This window comes from Sceloporus occidentalis, unplaced genomic scaffold, assembly GCF_023333645.1.
Source record: "Sceloporus occidentalis isolate IW3139 unplaced genomic scaffold, rSceOcc1.0.p SCAF_45, whole genome shotgun sequence".
NCBI lineage: Eukaryota > Metazoa > Chordata > Lepidosauria > Squamata > Phrynosomatidae > Sceloporus > Sceloporus occidentalis.
In genome coordinates this window covers 1,259,999-1,281,452 of record NW_028317025.1, presented here as the reverse complement: position 1 = coordinate 1,281,452, position 21,454 = coordinate 1,259,999, and the positions used below count along the sequence as shown (strand labels likewise).

Below are 21,454 nucleotides of genomic sequence, written 5' to 3'. Positions count from 1 at the left end.
TGTGAGACTGCATTAATGAATATGTGTAAATGATTCATGTGAATGAGCAATCATGAATGTTTAACCCCTTCAATCCCAGGGGTTTTTGGTACCTCAAAGCCCGGAGCAATTTTGCCATTTTTGGGGTATGTCGGTTTAGCGATTATTCTCCTTTCCTGTGAATAGTGTACCCATGTAAACTATATATTGTTTTTTCAAGGAGAGATTGAGCTTTCGTTTGATACCATAGTTGGATGATTAGCTGAAAATTTAGAATGAGAAATTTACTAAAAACTAGCGAAGATTAGAAAAATAAACAGTTTTTTTACATTTTCCCTCTGAATCCTCACAAAATTAGGTAAAGTGATGGAAAATCCCCTCCAAGTTTATCAATTCAGGTGTCCTGATTTCAGAAATACCTAATTTATATAGATTTTCCAGACTTTCCCAGCACCAGGGAGCATACTATAAGGTGTACAATTTTGTATACTTTTTATGCCTATTGCTTAACGGGTTTGGGGGCTGTGAACGGGGGCCGAAGGGTTATACTGGCTAGCTGTTATGCTAGGGCAATGGGAAGTAAGGTTTTTTAAAAAAAAATTTTTATATATATATATTTTTTTTAATTTTTATTTTATTTACATTTTTTAACATTTTTTTTTGTTTGTATTTTTTTATATATATTTTTTTAACACAGAAATGGTTAGAGGTCCTCTTAGGGACCGCCTGAACATGCCAGTGATGTCACAATGACATCAAAGCTCACATTATAATTTTTTTGAGTATTATTTATATTATTATTTTAATGATTTAATATTTTTTTAATGAATTAACTTTTTTTTTGCCAGCTTTTCTGTTACAGGACGGGAGGGGGAGTGAGAGACATGGTTTCTCACTCCCCTCCCCGCGATCCCCCTGCACCGATCACACTGTGATCTCTATGCAGGTCCTCACAGACCTGAATAGAGATTGCAGTGTCTCTGTGCCTCATCGGAGGGCAGGATATCCCCGCAGGGAATGCCCGATCGCGCGTTTTGCAACTGCGCGATCGGGCAGTTTACAGTGTAACAGCTTACCGGCTTTCATGCCGGAAGCTGTTACAGGAGATCGGACAGCAGAAAGCCGGCAATGCCGGCTTCTGCTGTCAGTGGGGAGTCCAGGCTGTTAAACGACATCCCTGACGCTGCACGAAGGACTGGACGTACCGGGACGTCCATAGGGGATTCTTAATAGGCGTTTTTTTGGACGTCCCGGTACGTCTATAGGGGAATGAAGGGTTTAAGTGATTTGGGGAAATGCAAAGATGGTACATGAAGGGTGGGCTGTTTGCCGACAAAGATGTCTTACACTGGGCTGTTAGGGGACAAAGTTGACTCATGCTGGGCTGTAATGTGTGTAATCTGGGTGCTGATCAAGTTCTATGTGGGCAATGTGGACACCAGGGCTGGCTTTGGGGTGTGCAACCTGTGATCTATGCTGTAATTTAGGGGGTTATCTATACCTGTAATGCTGAATTTATATGTGAATTCCAATTGATTTTATAGTTGCAAAGCTGGGTGTTTGTTATTCTGTTGATCTGTATCTGGTATGGTTTCCATACATTATTATTTAGGGCTGAAACAACGAATCGCTAAAATCGATAACGGAAATCCTTGTCGATGATTTCCGTTATCGATTAACGAGTGATCGATTCGTTGTTGGAGCACTCTGCTCGTTTTACCTACCTCCGCGAGCGTTTCCCCGATTCTGCTACGCGCTCTGCAGTCTCCGCCTTCTTTGAGCTACGTGACCTCGGATGTGACACGCTTCAATTAAGAAAAGGGTGTTGGTCTGCAGTTCAAATAAAGTTTTCAACTTCTTGAAGGTTGGAAGTGGAACGAGTCCATAGCGGAGGTAAGTGATTCTCTATGTGCGAGTGGGAGACTGGGTGCAGGGCAGAGTTGGAGACTGGGTGCAGGGGGGCAAAGTGCCAGGGCTGGTGCAAAGTATAGGTGCAGGGCAAAGCGCTGGGGCAAGTGCAAATATGGGTGCTGGGAAAACTACACTGCAATAATAATTAATACACCAAACTTATTTTTATATTCTAGCTGCAAAGAACACCGCACATAATAATAAAAATGGCTGAGGGTTCTGGCAAGGCAACCGCTGAAAAAAGTGTGCGACCCAAGTCCTCTAAGGCATGGGAGCATTTTACTTTAAATGCTGCAAAGAAGGTTGTAACCTGTAAAATTTGCAAAACGGAGCTTGTGTGGCACGGAAGCACGACCGTGATGAACGAGCACATGAAAAGGAAACATGTGGACTTCACGCAGGAAGGTGAAACATCAGGACGGTACGTTAAACCCAAATGATAAATTGAGTTACACAGAAATAGCTTTTTCTGCATTCTACTACCAATCATATAATCTATAAATATATTAATATATATATATTTTTACTTTTAGGAAGAAACAGGGTACCATGACAGAATGTGTGCAGCAAAATCCCCAGTGCACTCCACAGCAAGCAGCGCTTATAACCGATTCCATTCTGAAAATGCTGGTAACTGACATGCGGCCGCTATCCATGGTTGAAGACCAAGGATTCAAAAGCATGGTCAGTGTACTAAACCCCGGATATACTCTTCCCTCAAGAACTGATTTCACCAAACTAGTGGAGAGGAAGTACCAAGAGGCATTTCAGAATGTGAAGCATGCCATCAGCGCTAATGACTGCAGAATTGCTTTTAATTGCCTAGAGACCCCCATATTAAATTATCTAAACATAAACTAGTTTAACTTTGAAAGAAAAGAAAAAAAAGTTTAAGTATTCTAGCTAAATGATCACTGTGGTAGCCAATGTTACCACAGTGATCATATAGCTATGAAAAGTCACATTCCCTTTTTAAAAATGGCCGATACTAACTTTTAACCCCATGATCCCTTTGATCATGGGGTTAAATTTAGCCAATGGTAGAGAAAAGACATTTTTGAAATCTTGATGAACTGTAAATATTAGTAAAATCAGCCACTTAGCCTGTGCGGTACGTGAGTAACCATCTCATCCTTGGAGCTCCTTGCGTTTTTACTGCAAAACTTATTTTTGCTGTTTAAAGTGATTTTTATTTTTTTTTTTCTCCCTTTACCATCATTTCTTTGGGATTGTAAGGGGAAAGAATGGTGTGTGTGCTTCTGTGAGTGAATGTACGGATAGTATGGTGTGTGTTTCTGCGAGATATGAAAGGCGTGTGAATGGTTAGTAATTAGGGTTGAAGCCTTGACGTGGCATTACTGCTCGCGTAAGAAGTTAAATTATGGCACAAAAAGTACACATTTGCACAAACTACACCCCTTGACGCATCAAATGAGGGGCTGTATGTGTTTTTAGTACAAACCTGGAGGCAAGTGCAAATATGGGTGCTGGGAAAACTACACTGCAATAATAATTAATACATCAAACTTATTTTTGTATTCTAGCTGCAAAGAACACCGCACATAATAATAAAAATGGCTGAGGGTTCTGGCACGGCAACCGCTGAAAAAAGTGTGCGACCCAAGTCCTCTAAGGCATGGGAGCATTTTACTTTAAATGCTGCAAAGGAGGTTGTAACCTGTAAAATTTGCAAAACGGAGCTTGTGTGGCACGGAAGCACGACCGTGATGAACGAGCACATGAAAAGGAAACATGTGGGCTTCACGCAGGAAGGTGAAACGTCAGGACGGTACGTTAAACCCAAATGATAAATCGAGTTACACAGAAATAGCTTTTTCTGCATTCTACGACCAATCATATTATCTATAAATCTATTAATATATATATTTTTTTATTTTTTTTTTTTACTTTCAGGAAGAAACAGCGTACGATGACAGAATTTGTGCAGCAAAATCCCAAGTGCACTCCACAGCAAGCAGCGGTTATAACCGATTCCATTCTGAAAATGCTGGTCGCTGACATGCGGCCGCTATCCATGGTTGAAGAACAAGGATTCAAAAGCATGGTCAGTGTACTAAACCCCGGATATACTCTTCCCTCAAGAACTGATTTCACCAAACTAGTGGAGAGGAAGTACCAAGAGGCATTTCAGAATGTGAAGCATGCCATCAGCGCTAATGACTGCAGAATTGCTTTTACAGCAGACATATGGACAAGTGTAGCTACTGAGGCTTACCTTGGCATTACATGCCACTACATAGGGGATGACTGGAAGCTGTCTTCTCTCTGTCTCACTACAATGCCTCTTGAAGACAGACATACAGCCGCAAACATTGCAGAATGGATAGAGGAGGTCGCCGCAAAGTTTGAGATTCCAGATAAAAAAATAATTGCCATTGTACATGACAGTGGTGCAAATATTGTGGCTGCTGTAAACATCCTAGAGGACAAGCATGGGTGGGCCGGTATCCACTGCACTGGCCACACATTGCAGCTGGTGATCAATGCTTCATTAGAGCACTCTGGAATTCAGAGAGCTGTTAGTGCTGCAAGAGGAGTAGTTGAACATTTTAAGAAAAGTGAGCTAGCCAGCAAAAAGTTGAAGGAGAAGCAGAGGCAGATGGGTACACCAGAGCACAAACTTCTTCAGGATGTAAGCACTAGGTGGAATAGCACTTACTATATGGTTGACAGACTTATTGAACAAAGGTGGCCCGTAACTTCCACTCTGTCTGACCCGTCTGTTACTCAAAGGGGCAAACATTATTTGGAGTTAAAGCCAGAAGAGTGGAATCTTCTTGAAGAACTTTCCACCGCTCTTATGCCCTTTGAATGCGCCACTGTATTCATGAGTGGCCAAGAATATGTAACTGTATCTTCCATGCCTGCACTTGTGAAGGGGCTGTTAAGGTCCAATGAGGTTGCCTGTTTTGAATCATCTCCGCTGAAGAGCTTCCAAGCCACAGTAACAGACCAGCTTCAAAGCAGATGGAAGGGGATCCTTTTTGAAAACGTCCCAAACACTGTTGTTATTTCCTCTGCCCTGGATCCACGATTTAGAAGACTGAAGTTTTTAACACCAGAGCAAATTATAAGTGTACAGGCAAAAGTGCAGACAGAGGCGCTTGCTGTAAGAAGAGAGATGGTGCAGCAGGAAACAACCTCTTCGCCTGTAACGAGAGTTGACGTGCCCTCAACATCTGCTGCTTCTCTACTTGACTCACTCCTTGAGTCTGGGGGCAGCAGTGAAGAGGGGAAACTTGAGGAGGAGGATATTCATACTCTAGTACGAAATGAGGTCCAGGCTTATTTTGCAGAGAGGCCCCTTGCCAAGGAGAGAAGCCCTTTGAATTGGTGGAAGACCAACCAAGAGAAATATCCTACCTTGGCAAAACTGGCAAAATCCTACTTGTGCATCCCAGGCACCTCCACTCCATCAGAGCGCCTCTTCTCTGCTGCAGGCAATATTGCTTGTAAAAAGAGAGCCAGCCTCAGCCCTGAGCATGTGGACATGTTAACATTTTTGCATTCTAATGCAAAGTTTCTGGAACAGTAATAGTCCACCTCTTTTCAGAATGTTTGGGGTTATTTTGTTGAGATACTTGGGAACCCATGGTTTAGGTATTAAAACTAGTTTGATAAATATTGTGTTTGGGTTCTTGTACTTTGAAAATATTGTTTTATATTACATCATAACAAAATAAGAACGTTAATGTAAATTTTAAGTTGTTTTTTAACATCCAGTTCATTAAATTATTTTAACCCCTTGATTGCTAACGACGGCATGGTGCCATCGCTAGCAGTCCCAGGCAGGTGCTAACGACGGCACGGTGCCGTCGCTAGCACTCTTACCTTGATGGCGGTCTGTGGACCCCCCCATCACCACCTACCCCGGCGAACTGCCCCTCACACTGAAGGGCATCACCGGGGCCACCCGATCCGGCCAGGTGACGGCACGCGCAATGACATCACCGCGCAACTTTATTAATAACTGACAACTGTCAGTTAAAGCGGTATGGGGGCATGCTGCTTAGATACCCGTATCTAAGCAGCTAGAGACCCCCAACATATACCGTTGCAAAGGTAATCGCCTCACCTTTCCAACGGTATAATGCGTGTGAAAAAATAATAAAAAATATTAAGTTAAAAAAATAAAAATGCAAAAAATGATTTGGGGGTCTCTAAAGGCAGATAAATAAAGATCAAAATTGCCTAGAGACCCCCAAATTAAATTATCTAAACATAAAAAACTAGTTTAACTGTGAAAGTAAAAAAAAAAAAGTTTAAGTATCCTAGCTAAATGATCACTGTGGTAGCCAATGTTACCACAGTGATCATATAGCTATGAAAAGTCACATTCCCTTTTTAAAAATGGCCAATACTAACTTTTAACCTCATGATCCCTTTGATCATGGGGTTAAATTTAGCCAATGGTAGAGGAAAGAAATTTTTTAAATCCTGATGAACTGTAAATATTAGTAAAATCAGCCACTTAGCCTGTGCGGTACGTGAGTAACCATCTCATCCTTGGAGCTCCTTGCATTTTTACTGCAAAACGTATTTTTGCTGTTAAAGTGATTTTTTTTTTTTTTCTCCCTTTACCATCATTTCTTTGGGATTGTAAGGGGAAAGAATGGTGTGTGCTTCTGTGAGTGAATGTACGGATAGTATGGTGTGTGCTTCTGCGAGTGAATGGAGATAAGAAAGGCGTGTGAATGGTCGGTAATTAGGGTTGAAGCCTTGACGTGGCATTACTGCTCACGTAAGAAGGTAAATTATGGCACAAAAAGTACACATTTGCAAAAACTACACCCCTTGACGCATCAAATGAGGGGCTGTACGTGTTTCTATTACAAACCTGGAGTGCGCACGACACAAATGAACATGTCGCTATGGTTAGAAAAAACATATTTTCTAGCCAAAGCGACATATTCCGTCATTATTTGTGCACTCAACTTTTGTCCTAGAAAATCATTTGAAGCTCCAAGGGGTGTAGTTTCTTGAAATGTGTACTTTATGTACCCTAATTTAACTTCCCAGATGTCTGGACCAACTTAACTTCAGAAATGGCAGATTTGAGAATCTTGTTAAAAAATTGTCTTAAAACATTTAGGGGTGATGCCTGCAATTGGACAGCTCTAGACAGCTGGGAAGTTAAATTATGGGACAAAAAGTATACATTTGCAGAAACTACACCCCTTGGCACATCAAATGAGGGGCTGCATGTATTATTAGTAGCACAAGACTGGAGTGCGCAAGACACAAATGAACTTGTCGCTTTTAATTTTGTGATGCTAATACAAATAAGACCTCATTTGCTGGGGGTGTAGTTTCTAAAAATATATAGTTTTGTTGGCATATTTTAACATCCCGGGCAGCTAGAGCTGTTTAATTGACGGCAGCCATGCATTAAATTTAAAGATTAATTTTGTGATAGTCTAGTAAATTTAGAACTTTTAGCAATAAAATATTAGAAAAACAGTCTACTGTTCTCAATGTCTGTTTATTTTAGACCGGTTACCTACTACAAATATTTAGCAACACAGGTTTTGATATTAGAATTTAGAAAAATTAAATTACAAACTCATTTTTGAGTCAGAAGTGAAAAAATAAACCTTTTGGCTTTATTTTGCAAACCTAATGACATACACATATAAAAATGGTATATTTTTTTGGGGGAAAAAATGTATGGTTTGTATAGTTTATTCCCAAGAAATGTACTTCTAAACGCGTTTAAATGAGAGATGCACCAAAATGCCGAAAACCAGCTTAGCATCCAGGTGGGAAATGGCTTAGCAGCTAAGGGGTTAAATAAACAAAATATTTGCATATTTTTTTTATCTAATTAATCGAAAAAATAATCGGCCAATTAATCGATTATTAAAATCGTTATTTGCAGCCCTATTATTGTATACCTACAAATAGAGGGATTGTATGTCTCATTCTGTTTATTTATCTATACCTTCAACGCTGAGGTAATATGTGATTTTTCAATTGATCTATACCTGCAAAGCTTGTTTTTTGTGTTGATTCTGTTTATCTATACCTGCTATGCTATGTTTCCATACATCATTTATGCATACCTACAAATATAGGGTCTGTATGTGATCTATACATGCAGGTGCTGTTTATATGTGTTTTGATCTATAGTTCACAGGGAGGAAAGAAAGGAGAGGTATGGCTTAGTGAATGAGGGACTGGGAATGATTTCAGGGGAGAGGACCTCTCATGGTCAGGGTGAGAAGGGGGGGGGGGGGGGGAGACTGCACTGACTCTCAGTCTTCCCCTAATCTGCAGTCAGTGTGGCAATTTTTTTGGTGTGGGAGTGATTATATGCTAGCAGGGCTGGTCCAAGACAAAATGCCGCCTGGGGCGAAGTTTAAAATGCCGCACCCCCCCCCCATTATCTACCATTCCTCTCCCTCCTTCCCTATTATCTACCCTTACTCCCCCCCCCCCCCCCTTGTACTTACCTTTCAGCAGTCCTGCGGCGAGTCTCCCTGTACGGTCTCGGTGCCGACTTGTAATGCTGAGTGCCGGAAATGACGTTATCGTCCGGAGCTTAGCATTACAAGCCGGCACCGAGACCGAACAGGGAGACTCGCCGCAGAGGAGAGAGAGAGGGGCGCCGAGCGGGTACTGACAACTTGACCACTCCGTGCCCCTGCCTCTTCCGCTTTAAAAAAAAAAAAAAAAAAAAAAAAGCGCTTGGGGCAGCAAAGTGCCACCCCGAGCCGTTGCCCCACTTGGCCCCATTGCCGGGCGTCGTTGGGTGTCGGTGTGGCAGAGCCTGTCCTGATGTGTGTGGGTGTCAGAGCCCGTCCTGGTGTGTGTGTTTGGGTGGTGTGGCAGAGCCTGTCCGTGTGTGTGTGTCTGGGTGGCAGAGCCTGTCCTCTGTGTGTGTGTCTGGGTGGCAGAGCCTGTCCTTGTGTGTGTCTGGGTGGCAGAGCCTGTCCTTGTGTGTATTTAGTCATCTGTTTTCTGGCCCTTTACTTTCTGTAGGAATAAATTGAACTATTTAATTTTTACTTATACAGAGATAAGACGCCCTCCTGAATTTCTAGTCACTTTAGAGGACAAAGCATTCTAGGCTCAGAAATCAGTGAGAGCAAAAGTAAAGGTATTGTGTTATGTACTCTATTTCAACCTGCGTTTCTTATTAAAAAGGATTAGTGGCAGTAAATTGTGGCTTCAGGCGTCCCGTGTAAGATTACTTTTTTTAGTCACATTGCTCTGCCTAGAGCAGGGCTTGACAAATTTGTTCTGAATCTAGGCGCCAGGTAAAAAAGTTAGGAGCCAGGATTTTTTTAAACTAACAGTTGGTTAGGAGTGATCTGATCATCATCAGTCCACTTACTAAACTCACAGCGTTTGACCTGGAAGCACCCTGGACTTTCAGGTCAGTGCTGGGGGGGGGGGGTTATAATTTTTTTATTTATTTTTTTTTTAACACTTTCAATGCTGATGTTCCATTGGAGCACAGCATTGACTGATATTTAGTCCCCACAAGCTTGTGGGTACAAATGTTAACCCCTGCAATGCCACGAATGTGTCATACACAATTGTGGCATTGAAGGGGTTAACGCTGCACTGTCGCTCTCAGGGAGCGATCAGGCAGCAGGGGAGGGTTGGGGCTGCTCTCCACACTCATGTGGAGACCACAGAACCCTCTCCCCTGTCCCTGAAGCTGCCTCTGGCAGCTGGGACACAATTACTGGTCTATAGACCAGCCATTGCAGGGGTGAGTCTCTGATGACTGCTGTAGGCTTCCATGCCTACAGGAATCATCACAGGGCTTGTGGGGGCTCGTTTTAGCTGTTGCTGGCTTGCCTGGGCTTCCAGGCAGACCACCAGCAGCAGAGCCCCATACAAAATGGGAATTAACCCCTAAATGCCGCAATCGCATGGAGCGATCAGGTAGCTGGGGGGTGTTGGGTCAGGTCACCCTGAAGCTGCCTGTGGCAGTTAAAAACACGATTGCTGGTTTTGCAGCAACCGCGTTTTCAGCCTACAGAATCACTCCGTGGATCTCAGGCTCGGGGGCGGGCTCGGAGTAGCGGTGCTGTCTGCCCAGACTCCTGGGCAGACAGCAGCAGCGCCCCCGTGTGGTGACAGCCTCTTACATCCACAATTTTTTCTGGATGTTAGAGGCTGACAAAACCTAGACGCCAGGGCAAAATTCTCTGTCGCCATGGCGACCTGGCGCCTGCGATTTGTCGAGCCCTGGCCTAGAGGATTGGCTGAGCTGCAATTCATTTGGGGTGGTCTGATTTTCTTCCCTGCTCGTCGTGAGGGTGATCTGACCAACCAAGGCCCAAGGAGTGCCACGCTGCCACTAGTTTGCCAACTAAATGGTCAGATTAGTTACTGTTTTGAGTCTTTCATTAAAGATATAGCGCTTCATAAATTGCATGATGTTATGATTTATTAAATATTTATGTAATGCTAATTAGTGACAAAAGCATGCTGAAATATAATTAATAGACAACAAGAAATGGTATATTAAATTTGACAGAATTTGGTTTAACAAAAATAAATAAATAAATAAAAATAAATGGGCTGCTCAGTCTTACATGCCCGGGCCTATTTTTTGTCCCAATCCGGGCCTGGTACACCCCTAAGTGGAAATGTCCAAATTGGGCCCAAAGTGTTATTTTGTGTGGCCACCGTTATTTTCCAGCACTGCCTTAACCCTCTTGGGCATGGAGTTCACCAGAGCTTCACAGGTTCCCACTGGAGTCCTCTTCCACTCCTCCATGACAACATCACGGAGCTGGTGGATGTTAGAGACCTTGTACTCCCCCACCTTCTATATGAGGATGCCCCACAGATTCTCAATAGGGTTTAGGTCTGGAGACATGCTCGGTCAGTCCATCACCTTTACCCTCAGCTTTTTTAGCAAGGGAGTGGTCGTCTTGGAGATGTGTTTGGGGTCGTCATCATGTTGGAATACTGCCCTCTGGCCCAGTCTCGGAGGGGAAGGGATCATGCTCTGCTTTAGTATGTCACAGTACATGTTGGCATTCATGGTTCCCTCAAATAACTGTAGCTCCCCAGTGCCGGCAGCACTCATGATTTAGTGAAATAACCTGGGTTGCCTTCTCTCTAAATACAAAGTAGACCTAGCTGTTCAATACTGTACACGTAGCACATTGAAATGATCTACAGACTTTGAGCTCTTTCGTTGTCCAATATATATGTTTTTTTAGAATTGACATAAACATGATTTTTAATAGAAAAGCTGTTCCTTTTAATATCAGCTTCATTGGAAGAGTATTTGGTGGACAGGGACATGAGTATGAAATTAGTCGTGGCAAATGCACACTTTAAAAAGACCTACATCGATCTCTGTGTGGAAAGACATTTTGGAGTGGTAGGTTCCAGGCATTCTCAGGTTTCTGTAAACAGAAAAATATTAGGTGAGAAAACACATTGAAGACTCAGATCTTCAAATAAAACTACCAGGTGCAGAATGGCCTGCCTCCCTTGGGCTCAAGGCCAGGTTTTATCAGTGCATATTAAAGCCTGGTTCTTGTAACAGAGAACCACTTTGCCTTAAAAATTCATGTACATTTATGTTTTTTTGTTGTATTTTTATGCCCTCTACCTTTACTTTGTTTCCTTGAGAAAAATGCAATAAAGTGCATAAGAAGTTCCCTTTCCTTACATCAACTTCCTGGCCTGGTCACCAATATTTTCATGAGCGTGCTTATGATGATTTCACTTAGACAAACCATTATTTGCAATTTCTTCTGTATAAAGGGAGTAAGCTTTAGCATATGTTATTTTAGTCTTTTCTCTGAATAATTTATCACAGAATATCAACACAGAATACTTAGATATCTTACTTTTTATGACAACCCATTTTTGTGTCACATTACATGTGTTAAGGGATTCAATTATTCATGAGGCAGTATTTTACTTTATTAAAGAAATATGTCTGAAAAAAGGATTTGGATTTGAATACCATAATTGATACCTTAATCAGTGTTAAATTTAGGAGAATAGATGGTATAGAACACTGAAATATTTTTCTTTCCTTCAGATCACCAAAAACAGGCTAATGGATAGCACCGTGGCAACACAAAACAGGTCATTTGGACCTTCAGAAGATCTCAAGCCTTTAATTGGGTGCTCTGAACTTGTTTCCCCATTTATTGTAACCAAACAAGTAGATGTGAGCCCTAAAGAGGAACCCTTGGAATGGGTGATATCTGATGTGAGATCTATAGCTGAACCACGACTTGAAATCATTGCTGGAAAATGTCTTAGATCAGAATCATTTTTATTGAAAATAGGGCAGGGTATTAAGGGTTTGGTGCCCAATGCACAAGATTTTAGCTCAGTAGTTACTGACTTAGATTTTGAAAAAAAAAAGTTGGAAGAAACCCCATGTGTATTAGGAGAATTGGAGAAAGAAGTGCAAAAAGTGAACAATGTGTGGAATTATACACAAGAACTGAAACATGAGAGGGAAGTAGGATGCCTGCATGTAAAAGCTGAACTCAGCAGTACTGAGATCTTTAACCAGATGCTCGAGCCAAGAACGAGCAATCTCCTTTCAAAGAAATCATGTCATCCACCATCTCTGGCCCCTGAGCTGCTCTTTAAGTGCGAGACATGTGATAAAGTCATGAAGAATCTGGCAAGCTTGCGGGAGCACCAGAGAATACATACGGGAGAGCGTCCCTTCAAATGCAAGGTACAAGAAGGTACATCCATAGGCTCACAGTGTGTGTAGGTGTAATCTATAAATATTACTCACACAGTGTCCTCTTAATATTGGTACCTTTGGTAAATATGAGCAAAGGATGCTGTAACTATTGTCTTCATTGTTTAACCCTTTGATCTTTTACCCTCTGCTCTTTATCAAAATAAATGTGTGGCAGTTATTTGCACCTCTTTTGTGAAGATAAGAGCTCAATCTTCTCCTGTAATGCCTGATGAGGTTGGGAAATACATGGCAAGAGGTCTGAAATTCATTTTGTGTCCAGTAAACCATTTTTGTGTTGCTTTTGATACATGTTTTGGACCATTGTCCATCTGGAAGATCCAACCACGACACATTTTAAGAGGAAGTCGGGTGTTCTTTTAATATCTGATGATATTTGATAAAGTACATGATGCCATGTATCCTAACAAAATGTCTTGGTCTTCTGGCCAAAAACACTAAAGAGCCACCACCACTTGTATTTGAATTGTAGTTTTGGACACTTTTTTTGTTTTACTTCCTTGAGGATGTTTTATTATTATTATTTGTTTTATATAGCGCCATCATATGCCGTAGAACTGTACAATGGGCCACTCCTCTTCACAGTGTGTTCAGACAATAGAGACAAACATCCTCTTCTTGTTGGTTCATAACATTTCCAGTTGACTGAACTTCTCACACTGATTGCGGATATAGGCACTTAATGCTTTTGCTATTTTCTTATACCTTAAATTTTTCTTATGAATTCATAGAGGTGGCAAACATATATTTTACTTTTTATTTATTTTTTTAAAACCCAAGTTTTCAGTTGTTTGATATCCACGAAAGCGTATTTGTGTTTTTTTTTTGTTTTTTGGTTTTTTTTTTTAGAAAACAATGAAGGCAATTTTTTTCCACACCCTCCTAATGTACGCACACTTTTAAAAACATTTTTTTACACCTCTACATTTGTTGGGTCAAGACAGCTGTTCTGCTCCTTTGCAGTCCTCGTGCAGCTTGCATCTGAGTGACAGGGAAATTACGTCAGTTATGCTCAGGCTTGATGTGCTGGGACTTCAATATGCCTGCTCCATGGGGTGGGGGGGTCGAGGGGAAACCACAGTGCTGGTGTTGAGGGCTACCTTGTCAAACCCTGGGCGCCAGGAAAAGATTTCTTGCTGCTATTGTGCATGGGGTTTGTGAAGTCCTGCTGTGTGTGTGTGTGTGTGTGTATGTATGTGTATATATATCTCAGTACTATGCAGAACTCTAGGCAGGTGTAGCATTCTGCTGTAAAGTAAGAATGCTTTCAAAAATAGACATGTTAAAAGTTTTTTTTTATCATTTAACAAAATGCAAAGTGAGTGAACAGAAAAAAAATCTAATTAATATTTGGTTTGCCACCCTTAATTTAATTCATTAAACTTGTGACACCAAGACTCTATGTAATAGAATGAAGACTGAGTAATAGAATGGCATTTTGTAGTTGAATGCTGCCTGGTTCTCATTCATACTGGGACAAAGATGCAGAGATTACTGAAAAAGGTAAATCATGTCACTGTGGAGTTGTAATCATAAGCAGGGTATTTTGTGATCAAGTTACTTTAATTGCAACCCACTAAAAATGCTTTCCCAATGATCAAACATTTTACTTGTTGTTATATCCATAGGTGTGTAAAAAGCATTTTATCCGCTGCGCAGACCTCATCAAACACGGCCTGGTTCATTCCAACAGTCGTCCACACAGGTGCAAAGAATGTGGGAAGAAATTTAAATTGGCTGGAGACTTGCGCAAGCACAGCAAAGTGCACTCTGATCAATTTCCTTTCAAATGTGAATCGTGTGAAAAAAAGTTCAAGAGGGCAGCCTGCCTTAATAAACACATGCGCGTCCACACCGAGGAGAAACCATTCCCTTGCCCTGTATGTGGCAAATGCTTCAAGTGGGAGTCATCTGTAAGAGAGCATCAAAGGATCCACTCAGGAGAGAAACCTTTTCAGTGTCCAGACTGCATGAAGAGGTTCACTCACTTGTCCACTTTCCTCCAGCACAACAGGATTCATAAGGAGAGTCCTGCCTTCACCTGTGACATTTGTGACAAATCTTTTAACCACAAGTCAAACCTTCGGAAACAACAAAAAGCACTTCACGCATGATTGTATCTGTATTAATAATGGGGGGGATGCCCTCTTGAGACTGACTTTGTTAAAAAGTGTGGTTATACATTATGCCCAATAGCGGTTAAATTAAAGCAACTTGTCACTGTTAACTAAAAATTTAACAAGAATCAATTATTAGAAAAAGGATTGATATAATTTTATCGTAGAAGACATAATAAGGATCTTTGTGGTTATTTGAAACTCCATTATGAAAGACATTTTTATGTTTCCTGTAACTTTTATGATGCACCCTATGGTATAATTAGTGATTTGGTTATTATGGCCATGATGTTTTCATATGTGGAGTCATGTTTTTGTCATCAGCTAACACATGGAGGTATGGGGTTCAGTTCAAGATGAGAATTATTGTGCGGCATTAAGTTAAGAGGTTAATGCTAGAACGTATCTAAGAAAATAATACATGTTATTTATGCTTAAAACTGTGACCATTAAAAATGTTTAACCCATTGACTTTCTTTATGTATTACTTTGCGTGGCTACATAGTTCCATTTTCTTTTTGCCAGTTCCCACTGATATAAGTGAGTTACCTTATGTAAACATTAATAGTTACAGAAAACAGGCATGTCAAGAAAACACAGTTAACGACCAATGACGTGTCTGGCGCGTCATGGCACTAAATGAGCTTACAAAGCTGTCAGAGACTCCCCAAAAATAATGCAACACAACAGGTTCTTACTGTTAAGGGGGACGTAGATGTGAAAAGGGTTAATGGCAAAAACCAGACTGTAAGCTCACTGCGCTTTCTCTGCAGGGCCCAAAGCGACTACGCCTTAACCCCAAACCTGTTCGTTGCCACCACCAAGTTCTATGTAAGGTTTAAAAATATTTGAGTGCCTTGGTAACCCCCTGAACTGCTCAAACTATAGGAAAATCTACACAAAAACAACAAAAATAAACACAAAAACTACCAAATTATGACAAATGGTAACTGGCTATCCCCGGAAGCTGTGAGTTCAACTTGGAGCACAAAGACAGAACTGGTTCATTTATATTAAATTTGACAAAACCGTCACAGTACTTTCCAAAAAATATATATAGAGAAAGAGACATATAAAACAGTATAAAATAGGGATAAAACAAAACTCAAATCATGTGTGGGAATTTCCTGATGATACGGTCCCTTGTGAAAATATAAAGAAATTCTAAGTTTTAATAGGACCCTTGTTCCTTTTGTCTCTGGGAGTCCACCCATTAGGTGTAACCTGGGGAGGGGAGTCTGTAGCCTAGGCACTTTACAAGTTTGGTCTCTAAAACCTGCCTGATATTTTAATACTGCGTATTTTCCTGCCATACAGTGGCAGTACGATCGGGGTATAGCCTCTTCATGGACAAGAAGACGCTACGGCTAAAAAAGGTTTAACAGATAGCAACCCTCCCCCTACCCATAAAACCAGGCTCACCCTGAACGCATCCAGTTTTCTTCTTGTCCCGTTCAGGGACGGACATTTGCTACGGCTGGGGATGTTTCCCCGAAGATCGTCTGTCTGGTGAGGCGCACGGGTTGCTGCCTGGGGGTCTTCATCCTCCGATTGCTCCCCGGGTGGAGAACAGAGCGAGGTCCCCTCCGTAGCGTTGGAGTTACGGAGGGGTTTGGACGGATCGAGTTTTTCTTTGCTTCCGGCTTTGGAGTATGCGCAGTGAGTGGAACGCACGCCCGGGTGGCGTTGCGTTCCACTGAAGATCCGATCGCGCTACTGCGCATGCGCGTATCGGATCTTCTGGAGGGCGCCAAATTCAAACCTTTAAAAGGTTTGAATTCATCCTGTCTGTCTGCATGGGCATTGTTCAGCACATGATACCGTGTCACCAGCCCCCCCACACGGTTCAGAGGATTTGGAGGTAAGATTTTTTATCTTTTCCTTCATTTTTTCTCTGCCTCCAGAAGATTATTTGGTTTCTGTATATATATATATATGTATCTTTTATATATGTGCATGTATGTATGTGTATATATATATATATTTTTGGGGGTTTTGTTTCTACTCTCACTATTTGTTGTCTTTTGCCAGATGTCTAGTCCGGTTTCTCCTGTGGATAAAGACAAGAAACCTGCTCCCATTCCGAGGAAGGCCACTTTTAAATCAAAGGTTTCGAGTAGGTCCTCCCACAAACGCAAAAGATCTCGGTCATCTTCCAGATCAGAGCTATCATCTGGTGAAATCTCTCAGTCCTCAGGCCTCCTGTTCTTCCCAAGCTGAAGCAACTTATGGAAATACCCGGGGAAGAGGGTTTTTCTATCCAGGCATTTTAAACACCTTTTCAGGCTCCAGAGTGAAGAGTGTTGGGATGAGCCCCCCAAAGTTGACGTCCAAATAGCTCACCTGTCGAAAAAAACAACCATTTCCATTGGAGGAGTCTCCGGTTAAGTAAGTCTCCTTAAACACTCGATGGATAGGAGGGTTGAGACTTCCTGCAGGCGTATATTCCAGGCATCAGGTGCCCAATGCAAAGCTGCTGTAGTTATTGCAGCGGTCTCCAGGGCTCAAAGCTATTGGATACAAGCCTTGGAAGAGTGCTTACCGGACGATCAAGACTCCGAAATTTCTCAACTACTAAAGAATTTGAGATTGTCCAATAGTCTTCTTACGGATTGATCTCAGGAAATGGTGAAGATTTCAGCTCGCAATATGGGCTTATCCTCGGTGGCCCGCAGAGCTTTATGGTTGAGATCCTGGTCGGCGGATACAGCCTCTAAGGAATCACTCTGTGATTTACCCATTGAAAGGAATAAATTGTTCGGAGCTCCTTTGGACAACTTGATTAAGCAAATGTCTGACACTAAGAGGGCTCTTCCTCAGGATAGACGTTCCAGATGGAATAGAAGGTATCCATTTAAAACCTCCAGGCCCTTCCAGTCGTCTCCAAGATTGCAGAATTTTCAGAGTTCCTTTGGAGACTGAAAGTTCCAGGATCGTCCCAAGAAACAAGAAAAGAGAAAATTCTGACAAAGTAGGGGGAAGGCTGCAGCGGTTCACTCATGTTTGGGAACGGACGACGCGCAGCAAGTGGATTCGGAATCTCATTTCAGAGGGATACAAGATCAGTTTCTCGTCAGTTCCTGATTTCCTCATACCCATCACAATTTAAAAATTTAGCGCTTCATTCGGCTTGCCTGTCTCTCCTTTCAAAAGGAGTCATAGAGACTCAGCATGGAGACGTCATGGCAACCTTGGACCTGAAGGACGCATACCTTCACGTCCCAATTGCACAGTCTTCCAGAAGATTTCTCAGGTTTGCAATCCGAATACGTGGAGTCGTTCATCATTTCCAATTCAAGGCACTCCCGTTCGGTCTATCCTCAGCCCCAAGAATCTTCACAAAGATTATGTGTCCATTGACTGCATCGCTGCGAGAAAAGGGGATTTACATAGTTCCCTACCTCGACGACTGGCTCATCAAGGCCGAATCTCCAAGGAAGCTCCGGGCAGACCTTGCCACCACAATGCAGTTTCTGGAAGATTACGGCTGGATTATCAACCGCAAGAAGTCCAACCTCATCCCTTCCACCAGGATCCAGTTCCTTGGCTTAGGAGTGGATTCAATCTCTCAACAATTTTTTCTACCATCATCAAAAATCAAGAAGATCAAAAGGAGATCAGGTCCCTTCAATTACACCCAACAGGAAAGCCATGAGCATCCTAGGTCTCCTGACGGCATCCATCCCGGCGGTCAAGTGGATAAGAGCTCAACTGCGGCCCCTTCAATGGGATATTCTACAGAACTGGTCAAGACGAGAGGAAGACCTGGATCTAGATGTTACGATCGCGAGTCAGGTCTTATCCCAACTTACCTGGTGGAGGATGCCTTCACATCTTTCCAGAGGCCTTTCTTTTCGTTCCCCCAATTGGGTAATACTTACCACGAATGCTTCCGGCATCGGATGGGGCGCCCATTTAAATTGTCTCTTCCGACAAGGCGTATGGTGTCCAGAAGATTCGCGTTGTTCATCCAATTTTCGGGAATTAAAAGCGGTTCTTCTTGCCCTAGTAGCCTTCAGAACCCTGTTGGAGGGTCGTGCAGTGAGGATACAGTCGGACAACGCCACGACAGTCGCATACATAAACAGGCAGGGGGGTACACGGGTAAGGAGCCTTCAGGTTCTTTGCTCTGTGTTGATGAGTTGTGCCCAGCTGCATCTGGAAGACATATCGGCTACACACATAAGAGGATGCGACAATAACAAGCAGAGTGGTCTTTAACCAAGGGAACCTTCGCCTCCCTGGTGTCAAGATTTGGCCTCCCAGAGATAGATCTGATGGCGTCCAGGAGAAACAGGCAAGATTCGCCAGACTTCCTGGACGGTCTGTCCATGAAGTGGGATTTCCGTCTGGCTTATGTTTTTCCTCCGGTCGCATTGATTCCTCACGTCCTCCAGAAGATCCCTTCAGACTGGGCGCGGGTCTTAGCCGTCATCCCATATTGGCCAACTCCCTCCTGAAACAACTAAGTCTAACGTGTTGGGAACTGCCTCCTTCAGATCACTTGCTGGACGATGGGGCTGTGCATCTGGATCAGCTCCAGATGTTCAAGTTGACGGCCTGGCTACTGCAAGGATGATTCTGCGGGGTCAAGGTGTTGAGGATGATTTGTCTGACTTGAGGCTCTACTTCAAGGATTTATTTTCGGATCTGGAAGAAGTTCCTTCTCTGGTATGCCTCAAGGGACTTTTCGGTTTTTCCTCCTACAGTCAACTCCATTTTACTGTTTTTAAAGGATGGATTTTCCGCAGGCCTCAGTGTCTCTACCCTTAAAGGTCAGATTTCGGCCCTTAGTCATTTCTTTCTGGAAGACCTAGCTTCTCATTTGTTAGTCAGACGATTTTTTAAGGCCATCACCATTCAGCGTCCGCCAAGGAGGGCTCACTTTCCAGCTTGGGATCTTACGGTGGTTCTTCACTCTCTCTGCTCGCCTCCATTTGAACCTTTGGAGGAAGTTCCATTGAAGATCTTATCATTTAAGACTGTGTTTTTGGTTGCCATTACTTCCGCCAAACGTGTGGGAGAAATCCAAGCCCTTTCTTCCTCGGAGAAGTTTACCATCTTCCATCAGGATAAAGTTGTACTCCTCCTTCAGCCTTCCTTTCTGCCGAAGGTCTTATCCAAATCCGCTATTAATCAGCCTCTGGTTCTTCCATCATTTTTTCCGTCTCCCTCCTCTCCGGAAGAAGCTAAATGGCACATGTTAGATGTCAAGAGAGCCCTTGAGTTTTATATTTCTAGGACTTCCTCCATCCGTTCCACTGACCAATTGTTCATTTCTTGGTCTGGTCGTTCGGCGGGGAAGGCTGCCTCAAAGGCTTCCCTGGAAGATGGATCACGGGAACTATTCGTATGGGCTATCAAGTCTCTGACCTTCCTCTTTTGTCTCCTGTCACGGCCCAGTCCACCAGGGCTGTGTCTACTTCGTGGGCTGAGAAGGCTTCTGCTTCACCAGAAGATATTTGCAAAGCGGCTACGTGGTCATCATTCAATACCTTTGTTCGTCACTACCGGCTAGACGTCTTCTCATCCTCTGCAGCGGATTTCGAGCGTAAGGTGCTCCAGGCGGTTGTTTCCTAGGAGTTTGTTGCCCTCCCATTCTTTAGGGATCTTGGTACATCCCGATCGTACTGCCACTGTATGGCAGGAAAAATGGAAATTTTTTACTCACCGTAAATTCCTTTTTCCTTAATACAGTGGCAGTACGGATTTCCCTCCCTAAATAAATTATTTTTTGCATGCAGTTTTGGTGTTCTTGTTATTTATTGGAATTATTTACTCGTTGAGGGTGAGCCTGGTTTATGGGTAGGGGGGAGGGTTCCTATCTGTTAACCCTTTTTTAGCCGTAGCGTCTTCTTGTCCATGAAGAGGCTATACCCCGATCGTACTGCCACTGTATTAAGGAAAAAGGAATTTATGGTGAGTAAAAATTTTCCATTTTTTCTGTTACGGTACCGTGTATGTTAATAACTCTGGGGTTATCATTCCCCCCCATGTTATTAGAAGAGTACAGGTACTATTTAATTCCCTCCTGCCATGTTTGATGTCATTCTGAAGGGGACACTGTCAACACAAGAAACGTCTTCATGTCATGATTCCACTATGGAAACTCAACCATATTATATGCTCTTCCTGCCCTGCTCATTTTACGATAGGATCTGGCCAGGAATCCAGATGAAATTTATGGCAGGATGTGGCCTAAGAAAACTAATTTTCTCTTCTTCATGCAAGATGCCTTGTTAATCCTTTGTCATGTAAAATGCCTACATCAAGGATTGCTTTCTTTGCTCAAACGGTATTGCTGTAATGCCTTGATACGGAGGCATTCGGCAACACCAAAAACTGCTGCAGCATGTGTACCATATACAATATGGTAGCGACCGTCTGCTTTGATAGAGCTTAGGAGTGCAAAAAATGTTGCTGAAATGCCTTGATATTGAGTCATTCGGCCATACTGAAAACCCACCCAAGGACATTGCTGAACACATATTTGGGGTGTTGAACGGCAAAAGAGTTAAAATACCAGCATTTGAAATATCCTGGGGTATCCAATTGACCGGGTAAATTTAATTGGTCAGGTTCAAAGGTGTCACAAATAGGACATAGAGGCAGGATGAGAATGTCAAAAATGCACATCTCCCAAATGTAGCTGTTAAACTCCCAAACGACCTAACACAACCATGCATAAGTGGTACCTCTGTACTCGTGATATGAT

General features: G+C 42.6%; 1 protein-coding gene across 1 annotated transcript; it reads left to right on the top strand.

Annotated features, from left to right (window-relative positions):
- The first annotated feature begins 3,617 nt into the window (after positions 1 to 3,617).
- LOC149289424 (uncharacterized) lies at positions 3,618 to 14,736 on the top strand. The gene is made up of 4 exons (XM_089490513.1): positions 3,618 to 3,679; positions 3,805 to 3,955; positions 12,458 to 12,592; positions 14,251 to 14,736. Exons 1-4 carry the CDS (start codon positions 3,618 to 3,620, stop codon positions 14,734 to 14,736), a joined length of 834 nt encoding a protein of 277 aa, XP_089346639.1.
- The last annotated feature ends 6,718 nt before the right edge of the window (positions 14,737 to 21,454 follow it).